Source organism: Acromyrmex echinatior, chromosome 8 (assembly GCF_024713525.1).
Source record: "Acromyrmex echinatior isolate Ae372 chromosome 8, ASM2471352v2, whole genome shotgun sequence".
In the NCBI taxonomy this organism is placed as follows: Eukaryota; Metazoa; Arthropoda; class Insecta; order Hymenoptera; family Formicidae; genus Acromyrmex; species Acromyrmex echinatior.
This window is the reverse complement of record NC_141859.1, coordinates 5679137-5704971: the sequence shown is the minus strand read 5'-3', so window position 1 is coordinate 5704971 and position 25835 is coordinate 5679137. Positions and strand designations below refer to the sequence as shown.

General features: G+C 35.2%; 1 protein-coding gene across 2 annotated transcripts in view; it reads right to left on the bottom strand.

Annotated features, from left to right (window-relative positions):
- Positions 1-13348: 13348 nt before the first annotated feature.
- Positions 13349-25835, bottom strand: part of LOC105144505 (synaptogenesis protein syg-2) — a 249745-nt gene continuing 237258 nt past the window's right edge. The window contains exon 10 of one of the 2 annotated variants that reach the window (XM_087408388.1): positions 13349-14398. In XM_087408388.1, the coding sequence (XP_087264514.1) occupies positions 14184-14398 (215 nt within the window). In that variant the 3' untranslated portion in view covers positions 13349-14183. The remainder of the gene's footprint in view (positions 14399-25835) is intronic. The other variant, XM_087408386.1, reaches the window with a different exon arrangement.

Sequence of the window (25835 nt, the reverse complement as noted above, 5' to 3'; positions counted from 1 at the left end):
CTTTTCATAGTTCTACAGCTCTACCGAAAAATAAAAAAAAGTTCCGCATTTTTTATATGAAAATATCAAATATAAAAATATGGCGTGCTAACTTCACAGATCCGCGATAATATGATTGTCGAAAAGACAACAAAGATACGAGAGGAGAATCAAAGTTATTCGTGAGATCTCAAGAGAAAAAGATTTATAAAAGATATACATGAAATACAGAAATACATATACACAAGTCACTATGAGATGAGATACGTTACGCTGTACGTAATGCTGCTGCGTTATGTCAACTCGGATTTTATTCGCAAAGCTATCTGCCATCGAATCTTTTTCTCCTTTCCGATTTGCTGCGCATATAATGTTCCAGATTACGTCGTGTCCGTGTCATAAATATGATATGCCGAATCCGCAACGCGCTGAATTCACTCGTGTTTTTCCCCCATTCTCGTTCCTACCTGTGCTGTTCAATTCTTCATGATACACGAGTATTTGCCACGAGAAGATATTTCGAAAAAGCATAGATGATTAGAATATTATTGGAAAAACCTTAATGTTTATCATTTTTTTAAAGCAATTACTTAAACCTTTCAATTACTTAAATCTTTGAAAACGAGCAGCTCTTTCGGAGCCATCTTAACCGCAATCCCACTATCCCCATACGTCGTTCTACGTAGCGCATGACGGGGAAGATTGCATTATCTTACTCGACTGTTTTCTCGACTGACATTAGCATATAGCGGATTAGTGTGTTCATGGCTTTAAGTCGACACGCATGGTCTCACGCCGATAAGACTTTATTAACATCGCCTGTATTTATCCCATGCTTAAATTCAAGACCCCTTTCAGCACAGCACGTCTTTCAGTCTATAGGCTCTCCCTCACTGTTTATATGATAGATTAATCGTTTCGCCACGGTTCTATTTATAACACATATTAATACAATATTATATACAATATTATTAACACACATTTTTATTTTCTATATTTAATACATTTATTATTTCTATATATAATTTTCTCTGTTAGAAGGTTAATGCTTCGATTTTTATGCTTATCATATTTTTTGAAATATATTACATTAATTTATTAATTTAGAGATATTTGCAATTATAATAAATGACAAATTATTATTATACTAATAGACAAATAATTATTCTGTTCTGCTACCGAGTGTTTACAAATTGCCCCTTCAACGTAATAAATGTGCTTATCATCTATTCATTTAGCACGAGTAATTGCTTGGAGTTGAATATATTGAGGTGATACGGTGATTTATTTACTTGGGTAGTTCAGAATATAAAGGATCGAGGATTATATAAGAAGATACTTGTAATGACATACGAAAGAGGAGAAGATCTCACGCCAAAAGTACGAAGGATAAATTAAAATAAGAATTTCATCACTTGATACAGGAAAAGGAAGCTTATTTATGAAATAACTCTATCGCTTAATTTAGATGATCATAATTATACGTTTTTCTTATATCTTTATTATATTATTTTAATCAACATGATAAAGTAAAAAATAAAACATATCTAACTCGAAGCCTATCTGTTAAATATTATTATATAAATAAATATTATTAAATATTATTATATAAATATGCGTCCAAAACAAATTTTTGAATATATAACTAATAAATAATATATAACAGATGGCCGTGTCGTTTGGTTCTATCATTAAATAAGTAACTTTTCCGAGTTTGCATCGACGCCCACTTTTAATTCATCGTCATGAAATATGAATAAGCAGTAGCTAGGTTTCGGCACGCAATAGTTTCATCTACCAAAAAAAAGTCGAACTGGAAGATCCTTTCGTACGAAATGTATGACCGTCTCGGCACCTATCTCGCCTACTGTGGAGAAGATTCATTTTTCAGTCTCTCTCCGAGGAGCCGGCCTCTAGCCAGAAACGTGACCTCGACGCGGTGCACAGCCACAACTTTTAGAGAATATTTTGCAAGTTTCGAGTCGCGATGCACGTAGATGCGTTCTATTAGTGCGAGAGAAGAACATCGTTTGCGACTATTTCAAGAAAGAAACTCTAAAGGTACAATTACGCTTGTTTTAAAGAAAAAAGAAACTTTCAAGCACATTAGAACGTGCTTCAGGATGAAGAACCAAGAAATTCCAAGAATAAAAATGCACGTATAAATAATCGAGTCTAGAAATAATTTTATTCCTCATTGAAATATTTTTTATAACTGACATACATATCAGTTTTAAACTCGTTGTGAATGTTAAATAATATTCAAACTATATAAAAAAATAAAAAATTGTAAATTAAAGTAATCACAAGCGGAATGTTTTTTTTTTATCAGTAAGACATTTTCTCATGCAATTAAAATATGCCGACAGTATATATGGATTATATTAATTAAGTAATACAACGCACCATTGCCTTGCCTTGATTTATTTACTTTATCAACATTGTCAGAACAGAAAAATCCTGTTTAAATCATCCATTTTACAGAAAAGTAGATATTGCAATATCGATCGCATTATCGGTAGTTAGCTCGCAAAAGTGCACAAGGCAATTCGCGCCACGTAATATATGGCAGTCGCGCTCCTTATTTTTGGAAAATTTTAATACCGAACCCGGTGTCATTATTGCCGGCTATGCGTGCCTCGTGATTCTTCGGCGCAGCGCAGCCAATTCTGTGAAATTTATAAGGTAGCACCAGCACCGGTCGCCGCTTCCATATTACGATCCTCCGTTACGATCGTTCGGTATACGAGGTAATTGGTTGCTTAAATACCGAAGTATATATATACGTGAGTATGTGTGTGTGTGTGTGTGTGTGTGTGTGTGTGTGTATGTGCACGTAGTATCTACTGAAACAGGCTAAGGTAGTCTGAGCTCTTTGGCACGGTACCTACGGCGCTTCGAAAGCTCACTCGAATTGTCTGCCGTTATCGTATATCTCTTTTGCTGCCAGTGTCTTGCGATCTGCCACTTGCAGCATTGGTTACGAATCCGACGTATGCAATCTTGAATCAAATTGTAACCGGAATACAGGTTTAAGAAAATAATAGTCGGAAACTGAAACGTATCGAGCATTATTCATCTTTATTATCAAGCAAAAAACGAGTTGTTTGTGCAGGAAAAAATAATTAATTCTTTATTTGATCCATTTTGATCGTACTTATTGCAGCTAATATCGTTTTACTACGTTCAAAATATTATAGACGTCATCATTCTTAGAATTATTCGTTTTTGTGATTCTTATATATTTTAAGAATATTAAGTAAAACAGACATATGAATATGTGCAACATATATTAATAGCATATCATTGAAAATTCACAGATGTTTCAAAGCGCTCTTTAAATCTTGTCGAGACAATTTCGGAGATGAAAGATTACATCATATATTGCAGAAATCGTAACACTACCGGAACGTAATAGAGGAGTCCACCGTATTTATGATCGGTGTAAAACATCGGGTCCGCAACGACTCGTTCGAAGCGAGAAAATTTCGCGGCAACACGTGGTACCGTAGTGGAATTTAATAACGCCGCGTACAGACTCGGGACCGTTTAGAATTTAATACTAATTTAAAAGAGATTAGTTCCGTATTCGGAGCCAAACAAGGATCACTATCCTCACTGGCAGCCCTTTTGCAAGAGGTGAATTTCAGGGACAACGAGTGAGCGCAGAAGCGTAGTTCCCACGGGAGAAGCGGCTTAATTAATTGAACTTAATTTAAATTTAATTTAATTTCCCCTACCTTCGCAGAACGTTGATAGCACACGCGACTGCCATCTTACATGTCGGTACAATCGCACGATGGAGAGAGAATTCGTATTTTTTATATGAATAGCACGAACGTCATAATTTGCATTACGAAACTGTTTCTCTCAGATAATTACGTTTGACAGAAATATTATTTTTCGAAAAATTAATGCGCTATGTTTGCAAAATAATTTAAATACTTCGTGCAAACTTACGAAACAATATGTATTATAATAATTAATAAATTATTATTATTATTATTATATTACGTTATTGGGAGTTTTTACAAAAATGTTTTCTTTAGTCGCGATTATTATTGATTATCGACATAAAAGAATATTCTCATTAAGCATTTTTTTCCATAGCATTCATACATGATAATGCAATTATAATTTCTCAAAAATTATTGCAAAAATTATTGAACGTGAGGAGAGGAGGAGAGAAGGCACCGCGCGTGAACTAAGATTGGAAAAAATGACTGCTAAGAAAATCGGCCTCGCAAGCGACATGACAAGTTATTTCTCCTCATTGTGATATATCTAAAATGATGAAGGGCTCGTTGTGAGGCTCGCTTTGAAGGATACGCATAACGCATGATTTACTTCAGACATAAATCACAGGCTGCTTGGCAGAGACTAAAATATTTACCACAACAGCCCATCGAGAATTTCGAGATTCGATTTCAGGCCGTGTCCAAGTCTCTTCGAACATCGAAGTTTTTTTTTTCATCAGGAAATCCATCTCGAGTAAAACTTCGATTGTTCCTTCTTCTCGTGGTGCGGCGATGGCGATGTTAGAATGGAAATGGATGTTAGAGGCAGAGACTCCGCGCGAACGGTAGGGAGAAAAACTGATTGGAATAAAAAACTTTGAATATTTACAACTAGGACTGGAGTTCGCGAGCGGCCCATTCGAATTTATTAGAGAATATCGATGAAATTCTGCGTCGCGCAGGATTTAGGACTTTCAGTTGGAAGAACAAGAGTGGCTCTGTATGCTCCTGGAAAAGTCCTCTCTAACCAGGGAAGTAAGGTAAATGAGAAAATTTATTGAATCGCACAATGTATATAAAGAATATAAGAAAGATATAAATATTTAAGTAATCAGTTTAAATGGCGCGCGTTGCTTTTAGATAAGTTATTAATTTTTTCTTTTCAACGAGATTAAATGCTAATGCCACGTTACGTTCGAGAGAAAAGAACATTCGTAAAAAACTTTCCGTTATATTCCAAGTGAGTTTTATGTATTGATTCGTGAATATGCATTCGCGAAATATGGTGAATGAGTTTGATTCACAAGAAATGTGTGATCACTTCATCAGAAAAGCTCCTCTCTTTCGATTCAAAGTTTTCATCTTAACTAGAGCCGCAGTTAAACTTCGGTGAGGCAATTTACTGACTTGTATAAAAAATGGATACCAACTTTTTGTTTAGTGCCTACACGTCTTGCTGCCTCTCGACTCGAGGAACTAGATAATTCACTAACTTCGCGTAATTTCATAAGCCCTGGAGAAGTTTTAAAAAAATACGTCATCTTTTTCGCGTGAATTGTCTTGAAAACAAACAGATGGCAATTAATAATATATTTAAAATACTTTATATACCGTATTAGAGTGATGTATTTTGCTATTAAATTCTCTCGTCATGTTATGAATTAATCAGCCAGTCAGGAAAATTTCAAATGACTATCGTGTCAAATGCATTAGCAAACGCTAATTTTAGTTAACATGTAGAATGATGTTATATGGTTAGATACGGGTAGTTCTGATCCGTCATACACAGACATATGCACAAAACGATATATTGAATTAGCCACCGTGATACGAGTTAACGCCTCGCGGATTTTATAGGATGGATAGACAAAAGTTTATTTGAACTAAATGGAGCGTTGATTAATTAGAGCGATCTATCGGGGTGACGATATAATTAATTCTACAATATTCACACTAAAATCGTTACTCTTATTTTATCGAACAATAACAAGTGTATTTTTCCCCAGTTTTCCTACATACAGCGTATTTATGCAAACTATCTCTAATGTAATGTAACTCTTTTAAGTTGCGAAGATAATTAGATGTTTAACACTTCTTGGATACGTAAATAGGATACACGAATCGATTTTTATCTATACAATGAGCTTCAATAATCTTATTCATTCAATCGTATACTGGACGACATTATTATCATCCGAACGTTTCACGAAAAGACAGAAATCTGATATCTATGCGAATAATAATGTTCTGTTTCCTGATATCGCTGAGGATGTATAGTAGAGTTACAGCGTAACAATTCGTTCTTGAGATAAATGGATTGACTACGCGCACTGAACTGAAATTAATTCAGTCACGATCGTCAAAGATGTGTCGGAGAGTAGAACGGTCGCAAGAAAGAAGACGAAGTGCAGAAAAGATGGAGAAAAGTACATCTACTTATCCCGGCGGCATCGTCAACTATGAGTGAACTTAAAACGGGGAAAGGATGGTAGAAAGTGTCGTTGATAGGATAGCTAATGAGGAGGAGCGAGAATAATGTCGTTATAATAAGTAGCTAACGACGAAGGTGGTAAGGCAGTGTTTTATAGCGCGGATGGTTTGCGCTTCCAAGAACTTTAAATGTCCCCGCAGACGTTAAGTGACTCGGAGTGGAAGTCAGATAACGCTTTATTGCTATCAACCACCCACTATCACGAAACGTTTCTAGTAAATGGTACTTATTTTAACGATGCATGCGTAAGAATTTTGTAAGTCTGACTTAATATTGTTTTTTGTTTCTCATTGCTGATATGGAATAAGATAAGCGATGTTTTAGACAATATTATCCATGTATCCTATTATTTTTTGCGTCAATGATCCAATGTTAAAAATGTGTAAATTTTATCATTTATTTAATTAATTTTGATAGCAAACCTGCAGAGAATAAAAATAAGCGAACAATTGCTTAACAATTAACTGCTAACAGTTTTCCTAATATATTTCTGTAGTTTTTTTTTTATGAAACTATCATTGCTTATTAATTCATGTATTCTAGGAATAAATATATATATGTGTGTGTGTGTGTGTGTGTATGTTATTAATATGTATTATATTAAGAAGTAATATTTTAAGAAAACAGAGTTATATATTACAACTCTGTTATAATATTCCTTTTCAATTTCTCGGTTTTTTCGACCTTTTCTTATTTTACGTACGCGTACCTATTTTTTTAGTAGATATGAATCTACAACCTTAAAATTAAAGAAAATTTGTAACTTATAGAACCGATGCGCAACGGTAAAAATATAAATATATTCAAATTATAACAGCATATAAAATATAAAACAATGAATCATCTAAATAGTATTTATGTATTTTATTTTTATTATTTGAAATTCTTATTGTAACATATCCCATTTTTATTTAGAATATTTAAGATACTGGCAATTTATAATACCGTAATATCTCAAAATATCTAAAATAACATAAAAGATTTCGAATGGATTATATTAAAATAACGTAGGGTATCGTAAAGTATAATTTTACTGCGGGAATAAACGAATGTGAATCTCACGTAAATAAGAAATAGCAAATGAAATAAGTCATAAATTTTCTCACCGAGGGGTTGTTCCGCCGTTGCCAGATGCCATCCTAGCCTCCTTCTCAGCTCTCTCATTTCTCTATGGTTGCACATCCATGACACTCACAAGACACTCACTCGCGAAATAAAGTTAACGATACTCGCACGTAAACCAATCTTTAACAGTCACTTTAATCTGCAAAAAAAATATATATATATATATAAGTTTAGAAATAAAATACATCCAACTTAAATAATAAATATTCCATATAGTATTAAATTTTTTAAATATTTAATATTAAAATAGTATTAAATTATTAAGTACGCATTTTTAAAATTTTTATTATTTGAAATTTTATATTATTTTATATTTCTCATTTTATTATTTAAAATACTTGAATATGAACCTCATAGTACAAGTAACAAATTCTATTGGACGCACTAGTTAGCACTGCATATTAAAGCTGCTGTGTATTGATTTATAATAATAGGAATGTAAAAATAAAATACAAATATTTCATGAAATACAAATACTTCGAATTATAAAATATTACATATCTTACTAAATAACACAATATTAAAAATTTCGTGCTTTAACTCATTTTTATAATTATATTAAACACATATTTTTTTGGTTAATGTATATACGATTTAATAATAATAATGATAATAATCAACTTTATTGACGTGCAAGACAGAAGACAATGTAAATTAGAACAATAGATGAGGCGTCAGCAATACTGTTATTCATAAGCCTAGATTTTATTGTATTAATTAATTAATTAATTAATTAATATATGAAATCACGTATATTTGATAAATAAAATTACAATAGATGAAAAATGAAAAATAACGTACATGATTTAAGGTGGATCCACTTCAAGCTGCAAATATTTTAAAGCATTCTTTGTTTGATCAATAAAATTCTTTCTTCTAAATGATCAATAAAGCGTTTGCAGTTAAGTGGATCACACCTTTGATCTGTACTGGATGCGCATTAGTGCGTTCAATCGAATTCGTTACAAGAAATTAGAAATGGCAAACGAAATAAGCTAAATTTCTTACCTAAGAGTTGCTCCGCCATCGCCCGATGCCACCTTGGCTTTCTCCTTTTCTCTCATCCCTCCGTAGTCACACTACACAACATTCACTCACGACAATAAGGTTAACGTCGAACGCACTTTACTTACACGCACTCCCGATATTCATGGATACGTGACGCGATGTGTTGTATCACAGCGAAAGAATAATGCGAAATGTGCGATAATACGTAGTTACGAATTCGATCGGGCCATAAGTTATTCTAAGATCAAATGTCATAATCATTTGCGTGACGAATTTTGATAGAAATTTCGTGGAATTAACGCACAGGAGAAAATCGACAAATAAAAGTCGACGTCACGTCGACGTCACGTCGTATGCGTCACGCGACCGACAATGTTCGAAATAAGGATTAATTGATGTGATATATTACTTAATTAGATGGCATCGAGACACCGTTCGATCCGTTCCGTAACGACGCGTTTTGAAAACTATTGGCAGCAACTTCACTCGCACGCGCGACGCGACGGCAACTTCACTCACATACGTGACGCGCGACAACTTCATTCGTATGACGAATAAAACGGTTAATTACGACGCGATGGATCGTCATTTGAAAATTTATAATCAACATCAAATATCGTCCGCTTGTAATATATATTGACCACACGAATCCCACTGATTATACGTATTTTTAATCGTCGTCAATATCATTAATATGTCAATATGTTAAATGATCATAGGTTTGTTACTTGATTCACGTTACTTGACTCAATCGCTACTATATCACTTGGCTTTCAATTCGAAAATAATGGATTACAGCGAATACGATATATACGAAACGCACACAGACGGGAAGCAAGATATGTTCGAATCCGAGCGATATGATTTTACTGTAAGATTACATTCCAAACCGTTTTCTCCGACAATTTTACTCGAAATATGTAATACACGTAAAGTATACTATATTATATCGAGAAAATTTTCCTTAGAAAGGACATTTTCGAACGTAGCCTAAAAATATCGCGAGTAAAACAACACCTTACAATCTCCATTTTGTCTATCTCTCGCTTCGTTTCTTCTCGCGATGCTCCAACGAATAGACTTTTCTTTGACACGTTCGCAAGTAATTATTCACACAGAATCACTAATTATTCACACGAAATCACGCTCCGCATAACGAGGCACTTACTATTATAACACGAGAGACGGTCTAACGACGAAAAGACTGAGTCGCCCATACCCTTCGCCCGCTCGAGGTACAGTGAACGACCGAAAACGCCACCCCCCCCCCTTTCTCGCGTCACTTGTTTACGACATTCGGCGAACGTTGGACACTCAGCTAGCGCTAGAACCGTTCAAATATGTAAACAAAGGTGCATCGGCAGCTCCGTTTCCACGAATTTTGAGAAGCTTGAGTTCGCAGGTATCGTACGTTGTTATGTTTCGTTTTACAAGGCGAATGGATGGGCCTTCTCCTGTTATTTGTATTTATGCACGATTTATATTCAGATGATGATTTTTCTATCGAGGTATCGAAATTTTTAGCTACGCGATTCACGTCCTAGATAGAATACAAAATCATTATAAAATCAAGAGTGAGATCTAAGGTTGTCGATATCGAATAGAATCAATAGAAATATCGCGACTATGAATATATTTAAGAAAAACTATTTATATTTATCCTCTGAATGAATAGGTATTATATTGAATTTAATTAATCAGAACGAAAAAGTATTAATTATTCAATATAATTCGATATAATACTATTCATTTAGGATGAATATAAATAGTTTTTTAATTAATGATGAATATATTTATATTTCTATTCAATATCGACAACTTTAATGCGATCCATTTAATGTTGTAAATGTTTCATTGACCAATCAGAAGAAAGAATTTTACGAATTAATCAATCAAAGAATACTTTTTTCAAAATTTGAAAATCGGAAGAAAATCTCTCAATAATCTGTGTTAAAAATTAAAATATATCTTAAAATTTTTTTATTTCATTTTTTTGTCTATATCCAAGATTACATTATTATAAGTAAAATAGATTCTAATCATATTGAAGTGTATTTGATATATCTATAATATAATTATGAATTGATACTCATATAAATAATTTTACGCAAAAGTGCTTGAGTATGTAAAATCTATACATATTTACATATTCTTTAATTTAATTTACGAAGCGCATATTAATTTTTTAATTCAAATATAATTTATGATCATAATGTAATTTGAATTTGATAAGTATGAAATTGTGAGTGTCATGGATGTGCAAAACATATATAGATGAACAGAGAAAAGAAAGAAGCCAGGATAGCACTAAGTAACGAAACAACCCTTGAGTGAGAAAATGATTTGTGATTTATATCATAATAATTTACGATTAAAATTTACGACGAAATCTACGTCTGTCAAGCCTATCATTAAAGCATTATATAATAATTTCTGTTTTATCCGGATTATTATTCTGCTCTTTCCGGGAACTATTTTCGAGTTTAGCCCATTTCGACGCAGGTGTTGGTGCGAGACAGGCGATGTTTATAAAGCGATGCGGAAGGTACCGTATGCTTGATAACGCGCTAGCGAGAAATTGGGAAGATATATTCACAAGGTTGATAAGTCGGCTTGTGCAAACTCACACAGGCAAACTATATACGAGCACGCATCGCGTTACGATGTATAGAGCAAACACACACACACACAGAGTGGCGACACTTTCTCGGATAATCCAAGATGCCGCGTGCAACATAATAGAGAACGGAAGGATATAAGATACGGTTACTGTCGCGGGGTGTAACAGCGGGCTATCAACCCTCCCCAGCCGATTTCCCTTCTCTTCGTCACTTCTCCGGTTGGCGGAGACAGCCGCAGAAACTTGAGGATTTATGGCCTTGCGGCTTGCGGATTTTCGTTTTCTGCCGAACGACGTACGCCACGCCGTTCGAGATCTCCGTACCTTCGCGCGCAACGAGAAGCCGATGGAGACTCAATTAATATTTATGGAGGATCCCAACTAGCTCTATCGTTTCCGCTCTCCTCTCTTCTTTCTACCGTGTCCTTTCTCCCGCTCCATTTCCAACTATTCCCGGGATGGAGGTTGCAGCATCGGTTAAGCTTCATGCGGTAAAAAGGAATGGCGGACCGCGTTTGCTCCGACGTTCGCTATCAGTTTTATTCGCGCACTGGGATTCTTTCGAAGTATCGTTACGATACCTACCTATTTTCGAGCAAGTTCCTCGAATACGGTTCTAGTTTAGCGTATCCCGCACGCTTATCCTCGAATAATACGTCTGTGACACGAACGGTAAGTTAGTTAGAGTTTACTTATCGCCGTCGGTTGGATATTTTTTTTTACGTATTTGAAAAAAATGCAACTCTTCATATAACATGTAACATTCCTGCCTCACTGTTCTTCCCGTTTAAATTTTTTATTGTCTTGTTAGTTTTTTTTTTTTTGCGCCACACGAACATGATTGTATTCCAACTTTTACGTGGCAACGATGCATCGGAATTTCGGCAGACTTTTCTTTCGCTACATTGCAGTCATAAATGCGAAAATTACTTCAGGTAGAGCTTTTTATGTTCTTTATTTATGAAATTGTCTTCTTGTTTGCTACAAAACCTATATTCTAATTTTTTAAAATATTTAGAAACGGAAACTTGTACATATAATCATTTTACTTGTATTTGATTTTTTAATATATATATTTTGCCGTCTATTATTAATTGTATTTTAATTAATTTTGCAGAATATACACATTTTTGACTAAAATTTTTAAAATAAATCAAACAAATCCGATAATTGCGATATTCAAAGATAGAATATTATAAAATAAAATGATACAATAAAATGATAATTAAAGGATATATAAAAGTGTTATATATATTATACTTCTAAATCAAAAGATATACAATTTGGTATTATAAAGATAGATATTTTGCACGCTTCGTGATACTACTTAAAATTCCCTAAGCAGCTGTGGCAGCTTCACGGGATCGAGAGTAAAAGAACGACGAATAGAAGCAGTACACTAAAAAGTCTTTTTTTTCACACGGTGTAGCCAATGCCGGGCGGAGGAAGGGTCCAGTTATAAACCTTCGTGAAAGCAGGAACGAAAATTCCCCGGGCGGAAATAAAAGTAAATTAAAGCGCACGCGGTCGGTTGTTTAAAATGTAACAGCCAATTACTGACCTCTCGGTAGTACGAGGTCGTCGATCGCACGAACGAGCAAAGCTTTCTACCATTTTCCTGGTGATTTTCTTCGGGAACTCTTTCTTCGTGTATGCTCTTTTTCTCTGATACAATTGCTCATCGATTTCTGACTGCCTGTCACACTTTTTTCTAATAATATTCATATTTGCAAATTTTATTTCCATATTTATAATATACTTTTATATCAATATATTTTTAGAACAATTAAATCTTAATATCCGTATTTACAAGAAAAAGAATAAGAAATGTAATTACATTTAAAGCTTATATGTACTGTATTTTATATGTTGTGTACTAATCAAAATTTTTCACATATTTCAAACTTTGGATTCGTTCTATCATTCCAATTATGTGCTTTTACATATATATACCTTTATAAAATCGGTGTCGAGATTTAATTTAAGATCAAAGCTGGCACGTGAAGAGAAAGCATTCTTACGAAATTATCACCGGCTTAAAATTTTCCTAATTTCTTAGCGTTCTCTTTGAGAATCGTACTGGGACAGGACGTTTTCCGCCTTCTTCTTATCTGCAATTTCGTTCCATTTCCTTAGGTGCGCTTTTAAACTATCCAATTCGCTCTTTCGGATGAAAAAGTCAGCGAATGGAATGTGGAAGGAGTTTCAAATTATTCGCTTTCTAACGAATACCTAGTTATCCAGAACACGAGTTAAGCTCGAATTATGTGCGTTCTGTTTTTTATATTCATTTGCGTGCTGAAAGATCAATTTTTTTTTATCTTGAGTAAGACATTCATTCATAATGTTAAAAATAAGATGATTGAAATAACGAATTAAATTTTTAAACATACTATTATATTAATTATTATTTTATATACATATAAAAATGTTAAAATATTAAAAGTTGTTGAATTATACAAGCGAAAGAAAATATTGTGTAAATACCAGATAAAGAATAAATTTCCATTTTTTTTTTTACTAGACTTTTATAAACGAATTGAATTTCAATATATAGAATTTTAAATTTATATTTAAATCAAATGTATTTTATTAATTTTATATTTATTTGGTTACGTTTATATTTACTTGTTACGATTATAAAATAATATTGCGGGAAATTACTTTAAAATGTCTTTTATATTATTTGCTACAATCTTTTTTATAAGCTGTAAGATCTTTCCATGAAATATTATGCAAAATAATAACGGGGATATATTTTAACTTATTGAAGCGTTGCAATATATCGATCCTGCAATATTAACCTATACCAGATGTATCTCTCATGGGAATAAATCCATTAGGAAGGATTCTCCTTGTAGAAGACTTGTCGATTATATCACTCAAGCTAATTTAATAATTTATAACCGCGTAAGACATAACTCTGGCGAATTGATATTCGGATTGGAATTATCAATATTTCAGTTGTATTTTCCAGTACGGGTTATAGTTTAATTTTGTTTTCGTCTTAAGCTGCAAAGGAAGCTCAAATGAAGCGCGTTTTATTTCAAACACGTTGCAGACGACCGCCGTCGACATCGTTATCGGTCTACACTCCTATCTTCTTTTAACTTATAGCCCCCCGCCGACGCGCATTAGGAAGATACTGGAGTGGATGAATGTTCGAGCGAATGGCACTCGATGCTGAAGTAGATGGAGGCCTGCTGTACATAAGTCTGCTCCATTAATCAGCCGGCAAACGGCATTTCGCAAGCTTGCCAGTCGCTCGCGCGACTCGATTCTCAGGATATTGGCCACTGTATACCGCATGACCTTTCGAAAATTTATGTCGGTCCAAAGCCCCGACGAAGCTCGATCTTCCTACGATAGTAGACTCCACTTGAAACGCACAGCGATTTCTTTCACAACTGCCGGCAGTCGATGTCCCGGAAAAGAAACCTGGAAAAAATACAACATCGATATTCTTGAATAATGGAGCGGAATTCGTTTTACAGTAACGTTTTCAATTGCGATTCTGCAGGTGACCGTATTATATTACAAGAGAAATTGTGACACATAAACCTATTTTGTATCATTGCTTTTTCTACGGTCGAAGGTTTAGCTTGTACGCATAGTCGATTTATTGTTTTACATCACTACCAATTACGATATAAATTTTTACTGAACAATAAACCATATGGTACAATTTATACGGAGCTTAACGCCGGAAAAATGCGTCGCAGCCGCGATAAATTCAAATTTTATCACTACGCAAGTCGAAGAGGAATCGCTCTAATTCCCTCCGCCGTATGCATTAAACCGTATTGCATTACGTAAGAAACACCCGCACCATTTTCATCGGTAAGCCTCTTTCAGCCGCGTTCGTTCCGCGCTCGTAAAACCACAATTTATTAGTCCTCGTGCAATCCCACCGTTTCGCGAGCTTGTGGCCCGCTCGAGTGGCGGCTGCACTTTTTCAAGCCTCTACGCGCGAGTCGCGTGGAACGATTGCAAGCGAGCTTCGGGTTTCGTAGACTGGAGGACGTTGACATCCATGGAATTAGGCGAGGAAGGAACTATTTATCAGGCGTGTATACTGTAGCAGGCATTTTCTATGTAATCCGCGGGAGAGTGGTGCAGGCGAGACGGGGAAACGCGGACAACTCGCTATTGTTCCGAAAGCCTCGATCCACGGAATTCGGTCCTCCGTCTCCGTCCGTCGGGTGAGCCGGAACTGCCTCCGTAACGGTGGGTTCGCCGACTCCATTGTATCGTTTGTTTTCGCAAGAGGAAAGCCCAATGCTCTCTCAGTAACACAGAACGTGGCTGCGGTACAGTACGGTGGAGGATACACTCGACGTTGGTCGCGGTGGATTCTCAAGTCTGAAGACCGCGCTGACATTCGGTTCTGCACGGCACTCTGCCAATGAATGCCGTTATCCTTCGCCTAATAACCATCCTGATCTTTGCATTGTCTGGCCGGAAGTGTTACGCGTGGAATGGCGAGATCCTTCAATCGAACATCCAACCGGATGCGGCTTTCGACGATCGGCCGAATCCCTCATGAGTACCAACACGCTTAGATCCACTAAAATCCTTTCTCTCCCCGGTAGAACAGTTGTCGGGACAGTTTACGTCGAGACTCGATCGAGCAGGAAGGCACGCGAATGTGTATTGTGCACCCTAAACGGTATGTCAAACTATTTTACACCAAGTGGTCGCAGATTGACTTCAAAATGACTATGTTAATTCAGCTTCGTGACTGAGCACATTGTAAATTCTCTCAATCGTATGAGCAGGAAAATGTAATAGTTTGAAACTATCGATGATTGCGCTGTAAAATGTTTAATGGATAAGTATATAGTTTGTTCCTCGTATTAGGGGAGAGCTGTATTGGTCGTCCAAAACGTACCTTATTAATATATTTTTACTTAATATATATGAACAACATTTAGTAACAAAAATAAATGAGAAATTACTAATATGGACAAAAATTTAAGGTATTATAATGTTAATTATAATGTATTAGTGAATTATAATGTATTAGTTAATGAGTTCATTATTATAAAATAATATTTTATTATTATAATCTTATATTTTTAATTGGTTTTATTTATAAATTCAATATTTTTTTTTTCAAAGGAGATATGATTTAAAAGATTAATATAGATATGATTTTATCTAAATCGTACTTTTTCTAGCTCCTCCCCCATGTTACAAAAAATTTTTATAACAAACTAATTTGTTATAAGATTTTATTGTGAAAAGAGAGGGTTAAATATGTAGTAATAAGTCCGAAAAATATCAAACTGCAATTTCCAATGTGTTCATTTGTTTATAAATGGAAAATATAATTTTAAAAAAATGGGTTAAGTGATATGCATTTGGCAACTCTCTCTTATATGTATATTTCAAGATATTTATAGATAGTTCTATTTTCTTTTTAATACGACGTAGAATGCTATCAAAATTTAGAAATTTTATGCTTGAAAGAGTTCAAAATAATTTGCTCTATTATTATAAATCAAGCTTTAAATAAAATAGAAGTTATGATATTATATTATAAAAGTTATATAACGTCGTTCAAATTGGAGCTTTGCTGTTATTTGAATTTTAGTAATTATGAATATGAGAAATTAATAGGAAACTATGTAGAGAGTTTTAATTTGAAAAAAAATAAAAGATTTTATATAATTGATTAGTTTTACATATAACAGAGAAGAGTAATTTACATTGTTGAATGAAAGTAATATGATACAAAGTTATATGGATAGTAATAAAATCAGAAATATGAGTGTGAGTGTAAGGATGTATACGAGAAGAATTTAAACAATTTCATTTTATTAAACTCGAATTACATGCTAAACAAAAGTTTGGCATGTGAATTCCCCCGCAAACTTGTGATAAATATGCGGTATGTTATCGTGCCAGTGATAAATCGCCAACGCTTTTCGAATCCACGTGAGCGTTTCGCGTAGAAAACTACATGAATCAGCGATAAGCTGCGCTGCGGCTGGCTAGATTATACGGAAAAATAATCGGAAATAAAACAAGATAGAGAGACCATATCCCGCATACAAAATCGATCTTGACAAGATGGCGAACGAAGGATTGATTGTGAAGTCATTAAAGTTATGAGACTTATGCTGTGAGGAATGATTTCACTAAGTACCTGATAAGAGTGGAAGCATTTCCCATAGTCGGGGTTAAAGTGGCAAGTTCCTCGATTATGAATCATGCCTGAGGTGCTATATATAAAGCGCGTAATTGGATGAATAGCGAAGAATGGTGTATCCATCTAGATGGGATGATCAATGGCCGCTGGGCAGCATTGTGCACTCATAGACTTCAATTACATCTTTATCGGCCGGCACCATACCCATACGATACATCATCCACGTTGCCTTATATCTTGTTGGAACTTTCGAGGTCAGGTAAAGATTTAAGTTTGGTCGAGTGACGGATAATCCAAACTGGCGTTCGACGCTCGATGAACGAGAGTTGACTCTTGAATAAAAAACGGAGCACCGACATGCACGCGACAATTTGAGTGATTTCGAGTATTTCATTAATACTTTTAAACAATATGGTTTTACTCTTTAACTTTCTGATAAATAGATGAAGATCAAATAATCTTCATGATTTAAAAAAATTTTCATGATTTTCATTATTTTCTTACATTATGAATTTTTCATATAATTTTTAATAATGTTTATTATCAATTAACTCTTAAACATTATGGGAACATACATTTGGATAGCATACTCAACCCAATTTGATCATTTATAACTTTCATAAAAATGAATGTAATTAAACATTTTTTTTTCAATCGAAACGCTAGACATTAAGGAATATAACAGTAACAAGTAAAAGTATGTATCTTTATTAATAAAAAAAAATTATAAACAATGGAAAAGCAAGCGTTGGAAAAAGAAAAGCCGGATATGTTATACCGAAAAGATGCATAAGAGTTAATTACATCAAATTCATATAAAAAGACTAGACATCTGTAAATTTACATTTACTGGAAATTTTTATACATTATTTTCTCTATGATAAGATTAAATAATATTTCGTAACGTTTTTGTATTCGTCTAGATACATGCATTTGAGATCCGTTCAATTCTAGCACAATGTTAACTAGAGATGAATCAGAGGTGCTTCTACGTTGCATATCCCAGGGTTTGTCTCCCACGAGTTCGATATTCTTTGTAAATGACAGATAAATGTGAGCACCCCTGAGGTAATCTAGACTCTATTGCCGTTATCAGGAACGGCGATCAGAGCTGCCTGTTTCCCTTTGAGCCAACCGGGTCAACCGACTGCAGTGTCAACATGTCGGAAGTATTCCTATAACGGATCCCTTCACAAGCTCGGAACTCCTTTTCTTCCTTCTACTCTTATATTCAGTTTTTATACGCTTTGTCGACTACGGGTAATGGTTATTTGCGATAACGCGACTAGCTCGCTACTCGCAACTATCTTCAGCCGTTTTTTAAATACATATTTTGTATAGTATCGCAAATATCATCATTGAACAAGTCTTCTTTCTTTATAAGATTCAATATTGATTATTGCATATTTTAACTAATTTAAAACATAGATATAAATAATATTCCAATTATTAGACATACAATATTTGGTTTTTAAGTAATATTATTATTCAAAATTGATTTAGTTTAACATGAGATAATATTTCTGCTTGATATTAACCTTTAAACTTCTTTACCTCAATAAAAAATAAAAAGTTAAATATTCTTTTTAATTAAAAAGAAAAAAATATTATAGTTATGATCTAATATGACTGTGTACTAAATAAACATAAAAATGATATAAATTGACATAATTACAAAATCATCGTTTATTCATATCGCATAAAAATCGGTATATATGCATTTCTTTTACAGTCGTAAATCTATCTCGAACTTCCTGTATTTACTAGAACGAATAGCTTATTCTTTCACTGATTTCCGTAGTTCAGTCTTGCTTGCTTATTCATAGAATGACTAATCCCAGTCAATTCCAGGACGATTCAACGTGGCAACGTTTATCCGTCATTTGGTTTACTGGAATGGAGCTCTGCTCATCTGACTAGTGAGAAGCTTGTCGTATTTGCCATCTCTCTTTACGCCGTTTGCACTACTTCATTTTCCGTTTCTGTTGAACGATAACAGAACCTCGTTGAACACTGTAGGGGACATTGAGGCGGGGATGCGCAGAAGACGTCGTGGATGAGAAGCACGAGATCTAGGTAGCAATGGTGACACACGGACATGAAGCTCGTTTGAAAGAAAATGAGGCTAGCATTTTAATCACGTACTTTCAGTTACATGAGGATATGGCACATAGATTCGCTGATATTCTTCTTTCGGAAGTCGTCCTGTCCGACCGAGTACTCCGTTTTCATCAACGGTAGCTAGCATTTCCCTTGGTACAACGTTACCCTTTACTTTCGGTCTTTTGCGTCAACTAGTGTGATGTATTCGTATGCATACTCTGTTCTGATCTTCCTTTTGGCGACAGCCACACGATTAATGGGGTTTTTCACGAAGACGCGTAACTTTGCGAGGCACTGCACAGAAATTCGGTTGACCTGAAAGCTTCGACCAAGGTTTTCGAGTTTACTTAGCCGCATCAGAGAGATGGCACGATAGTGCTTCCAAGCTTTCCTCCAGCTTCGTCTTTCCACTCTATTCATCGTACCGGATGCTACGGTTAAGATCGGTTATACGCTTCCGAATACCGATCTATATCTCGTCGCAATCTCGAGATGAAGATTTCAGATAAAGTTTTGCAAGTGAAAAAGTCGGAATTAAACAGTGTTTTTTTTTAAACCAGATACATATGAAGATACATTATCTTTTATCGCGATTCAATTGTTTTAAAAAGATTGATTATTTGAGAAAAAATTTTATTGCTTGATTATAACATTGCATGCGTTGACGTAACATATTTGGACGTGATAGAATTACATGCTATTTTTGGCAAAGATTATATAAATAGTTTGCCAATAGACTGAAGAGTCATCTAAATTTTTGCGTGTGCTGTTGTGGTGACGGACTTTAATTTATCGTGAAAAATTTAAATTACTAACGAGGTTTAAATTGCTTTCGTGGCAAGAAAGAAGGATTCCCGTCGCAATCTTGATAACGGATCGATGCGACGATTTATTTGATAAATCAATGGAGCAGACTCTAAATTGTTCGTTCAGCTCAATGTAGGTGCCCACAAAGCAATTAAGAACCATGATTAACGGCCGTCTGTGTAACTCCCGGTAAAGTTTAGTCGAGCTAGCCTTTCAACCGACATCCAGTATGTTGCAAATCGCTTTGGTTATATATGCCTTGCAACCGAATATTGGATTCTATCACATACATATATGTATCATCAAAATATATGTATTTGGCTTTTACTGTAAAAAAACTATCTATATGTACATAATAGCTCTATATGTACAAAATATTTTAGTAGAATATTACATAATGCCATTTATAAGTGTAATTATTATTTCTTTGGTAATAATAAAATTTTAGCACATTGCGCTATAAATGTATATGTGGTTTGAATTACGTATAATTGTTAGAAAATAGTTGGCTCGTTGTGATTTGAAATGGTTGTTGTTAATAAGGTGCGGGCTAATACAGGTCGCGCGTATCGTATAAACTTTGAGTGTGGGAAAACTGCTGCTTACGTTGCATTCGCTTAATATTATTTTGGGGCCAATTAACTCGGTTGAAGTGTTACGCGATTGTTTTAATGGGCTCTAATTATTTGGGGATGCTGTTATGAAGTTGGTAACCGTCCGGGGACGTCCGAGTGTCGACGACGGGAAAGTGCACTGCGCAAACTGGAAATGGATTTAGTTTGGAATTTCGTGGTCTAGAAAATACCTATCTTTCTCTTTCCCTCTCCTTTTCTATCCCTCTCCTTCTCTTTCTTTCTCTCTCTCTCTCTTTCTCTCTTTCTCTCTCTCTCTCTTTCTTTCTCTTTCTCTAACCATCCTAACCGTGATATTTTCCATAAAACAAGGTAAGATTCATTGCCGGTTGGTTGTTGATCTAATGAAATATTGTAAAGAAATTCTGTTTTCTTTTCCATCAATTGTAAAATTAAGTACGAGTTTAAACTTAATAATACATACATGACATTTAAATTGCAATTGATTATTTGTTTAACGTTAATCTCATTTCTAACATCTTACGCCGATGAAATGTAAAACTTGAAAACAATTTATTTAATTAAGTATACATATATTTTTTACTAGGAGCTACTATTACATTTTAAGCAAACATTTTTGAAAATCTAAATGTTCTTAGCTAGAATTTCTTAAAATATTTCGCTGTCTCTTTCCACGAAGGTTTGAGTCTCCTATCTCAGATCATAATTCGCGGACTCGGTTTGAAGTTGAAGTGGTTTCCCTTTACAGATGGAATAAAGATGGGAAACTCTTCAACAAACACCTACTTTGCACGTTTCTGTGACTTCTCTCTTTCGAGCCTTCCGGCAGGGCAGACAGTCTGATGTCGCGTGTTTCTGTTAACTAATCATTAAACTTGTACCGTGGTTTGTACTCATTTAAATGGCCCCCTTTCACCTTTTCTTAATCTTTCATCTAATTTTTCAACAAGAACTTTCACCCTGTCATTTTTATTATTAAATAGCGAGAATCGTATGATATATAAAAAGTTGGCACTTGATATTTAAAATTAGATAAAATTGAACGTATGATATTTTAATTTTAATTTAAATTATTTTATATCCAAAGTTAACCCTTTGTCTGCAATCTGGCACTTTTTTGGTACAAACAAAATTTTATTTTCAAATTTTTCTAAAATAAAGAGAAGGATGGAGTTAGTTTTCCCTCTTCAAATATTTTATAATTACATAATATCTATTTTATTATATAATATAATAGAGATGTTAAAAAGCCCGAATTTTTCCATATTTTTTAAAAGTCTAGAACAATAAAAAAGACTTCAGACAAAAATATTCAAATTACAAATAGAGAATTAATTTTATACTGTCTTTCAACATATATATAAAAGTGTGTCTTTAAGTATAAAAGAAACAAATTATCATATAATGTGACTTAAGTTAATATATTGTCTGGAGAAGTACACGTGTAGTAATATATCATAGCTAGAGACCATTAATTTCTTGAAAAATGGTTGACATCAATGATGACATGAAATCCTCGTCGAAGCCAAGATGTTAAGATTGATGATAACATTGACGCTTATAGAAGGTAAGGTAAAGTGGGGAGAGCATGCAATCGGTACAACAAATGGCACAAAGTTTGTAGCGCGATGGGTAAAGGTAGAGCTTTTGGTTGAGCGCTCCGGAATTCAATAAGCCGCTTATTCCAGCACGTAATGCGGTAAGCCGCGCGGAAAAGTTTACGGCGCTTGTTAGTTTCGGTACAGTAGTGCCTTAAAAGTGATGTAGGATATGTGTGTGTGGGCGGCTCTCCCGGCAGCCAGTACCACCCCTTTACGGGTACGCCCTGTAGTAGTTGATAATATCTAGTAAGCCATTACTTCCGTTTTCCGGGCGGACCCCGTAGCTTATCTTAAACCGGGAAGGCGGACGAGGAACCATCCGGGAGATTTAAAGTAAACTGCAGTCGGAGCTATGAAGCACTACGTACCTCCCTTTCTTCTCTGCCTCCTCTTCCCGTCTGTTCGAACCTACCCTTGTCGCCTTTTTACACTTTCAACCGACCGGTGTACATGTTGAATATGTGTGCTTGCGCAAATGCACACTTACGCATTGTCTATAACGCAAGACGACCGTTCCAAAAACCTCATCTTTGCCATCCCGCCATTCTTACCTTTCTCCCTCACTTATTTTCCATTTTGGCGGAATCACGTTCAATTCCGGCGCAACCATGATCGCTTTTCGTCCTATTTTATGTCGCAGCGAAACGTTTAAGTTTTTCAAGACTGCTTCCTAAATTGCCGTTGCTGGAGAACTTTAACGAAATTCCGATACATATAATACGTAATTATGTGAAATGATTTGTGAACCAACGATCGCGTGGGTCTGCTGAACCAACTTCCAGTTCAGATTATATTCAATAATTTCGTATAATTGAAGAACGCAAATTATTTCGTATATTTATTTATTTTTATTATCTATTATGATACATTTAAATTCTTTTTATCTTTACTTCGCAATTTAATGTTATACACATCATATTTTATAATTATTAAACCTTTAGTAAGAATCAATATTAATAATTTTGAGGTTCCAAATTTTGGTCAGTTGAAAAGTATTTTGATGGGGTTGAGTCCGTGGTATCTGAGGAAACAACCATCCCTTCTTGCTTCGCTTGAAGTTTACTATTTGCATAACAAAACTACATATACACCACCATCGACAGTGGCTGTTGTTAGCACTGCTTATAGTACAGGCACTTTCTCGACTGGTGAGAAAGTATAAAATCCACATACACGCGCATGTATAACGGCATACGTATATAAAGATGCAGGCGGTTTAAACTCGAGTCGTTTTACCTCTACGATGCCCATACCTTTCAATACGCTGTAAAATTGCGTACATTACACGCGGGCCATTTACTAAGACATTGCACCTAAGCGCCGTATCGCCGGAATTCAGCTGACAGCGATGAATAAATTTTCCATTCCAATGCAGAAGCTACTCGCTGATCGAACGCGACAGTCTTTCATTCGTGGCACTAAACAAATCGCGGTAAAAAAAAAAAAAAATAGATTTCTCTCTATATAAATTTACGTTGCTCATCGTAAATCGTATGGCGTGTGATAAATTGGAAAATGCGAAATTTGTTACCGTATCCCGGTCTCGTTTGTTAAAAGAGTCTCGGCTAGTTTGGACGACGACTGATGAAAAGGGAGATTACTAATATACGATGCGTCTCTTCCTACGAAACGGGCAGGACGAGAGGTAAAAGAGAAGTACGCGTTTAATTAATTACGAGCGTCTCAGAGTTTGCGGAGACTTTTCCCGTGTCTTACAGTCTCTGATCCTCGGAAGTTTTTGCGTCTCGGAGTAACTCACGTTGAATCGGTTTTATCGTCGCTAGGAGAGACGCGTCCGTTTACCTTGCGCGCCGTCGAAGGCAAAACTGATAATCTTTTGCGAAACTATTGCTAGCCGAAACTATTGCAAGCATTAATCACGGCATCACAACGCGACGAGCGATCAGGCAAGAGTTTGCCTAGATTTATGCCGCGCCGATAAACAAGAGTTTCACGTGGCCACTTCCTAAACTGAATTATTTAGCGAATTTTTCATCGGCCGAAGTAACGAACGCAAAAGCCGGCTGTCCGTAACGAGCTTTTTTTTTACACCCGTCGAAATCGCGTTTCTTTGGAGCTATCCGGTCGAGTCGTCGCTGCCACCCTAGTAGCGCACTTTTAAATCCGCCCACAAACTCCACTCTGTAGTACCACTTGATAAACATTTCATTGTTCGTTACTGTGCTTTACCGTGCGCGCTGTTCCGAGTATACGCTCGACAAACCACAAAAAAAAGATGAGAGTTCCAACGAAGGAACAGCGACATTTTTATGTTCTCAGCGTGAAATAGCAAACGCGAGAGCTCGATGCTACAATGTGTTTAAAAATTAAATTAAGATTTGGGTCACGTGATGTCTCTCGCGATACTTCGGAGAACAAAGATTGAATAAAAGACTCGGTGGCGAATGCCGACCGTAATTTCTGCGCTTTAAAACTCATCAGCATCATTCTTGTGTTCTAACCACTTCTGCTTTACGTTTGAACTCGTCCGCTTCTCGCCAACTATTCATACTGCTGAATAATGCCGCTCGGTAAAATTTATTTTAAATACCTGATAAATATAATTTCCTTGCAGTAGAAGAATATTAACGCGCGTTTCATGTATTATGGTAATTGTAAAAGAGTTAAATGGTTAATGAACAATATCGAATTTTGTTAAGAAGTATAAAATGCATGTAATAATTTATAAAACATGTCTAATTTATAAGTCACATGTAATCTGACATTTCGTTTTGCATCAAATTACAAAGTTATAGCTTTAATGAAAACAGTTTCTATTTGAAACTGGTTTTGCAATAATAATGATCAGCAATTGCGTCTGTAGGTATAACGTAAATGTGTCTGCAGTTATATAAAATATTCCTCGTAATATAGTATTATGTAAGCCACTCTACACCCCACAATGTTTCTTTTAATAAAAACAGAAGATTGTTGAATGAAGGTATCACGCTCAATTATTACTAAGTACAAGCTAAACACATCTCATTATTATATTTTACGCAAATATAAGCACATTCTCATTATGTTCTTGTTTTCAGATTACGCGAATTCGTATTTAAATATTATACAATACGCTGTACACTGATTCAAGAACATGTTACGTCACATTTTACGCTCAATATTCATTGGGACTAAAAGAGCCGCAATGACAAAGCAATTTTGACTCTATTTGCTACAATTATCTTCTCTCAGGTTTAAACGCTCAAATTTCTCTTCTGTGCTGACGGAACAAGAGTGCTGACGTCCCGCGACAAAATGTTTGAACGCAACTTGGCGTGCCATTATCCTCTTCATAAGCGAGAACCTATTTTCTGGTCGGACAGGGCTTCGTGGTTGTTCTACTCGGCCGATGTCCATCGTATCAGTCCTTTCATGTCCTGTAAGCTCTCCGTCCCATCCAACCCACCATCGTTTGCAATTTACATCCTCGATAAACGGCTGGCAATGTAACGGCAATGTAGGTACGACCTGATTTTAATTCCAATTTCGAGCATAAATCTGCCGGGAGCGTTTACAGCCACGAAATCATAAAATTCCGGAACGAGTGACATCATAAATTTAATATGAAACTTCCATAAAGCATAAACATAAACTGGCTGCGCGACGAGAAGCACCGA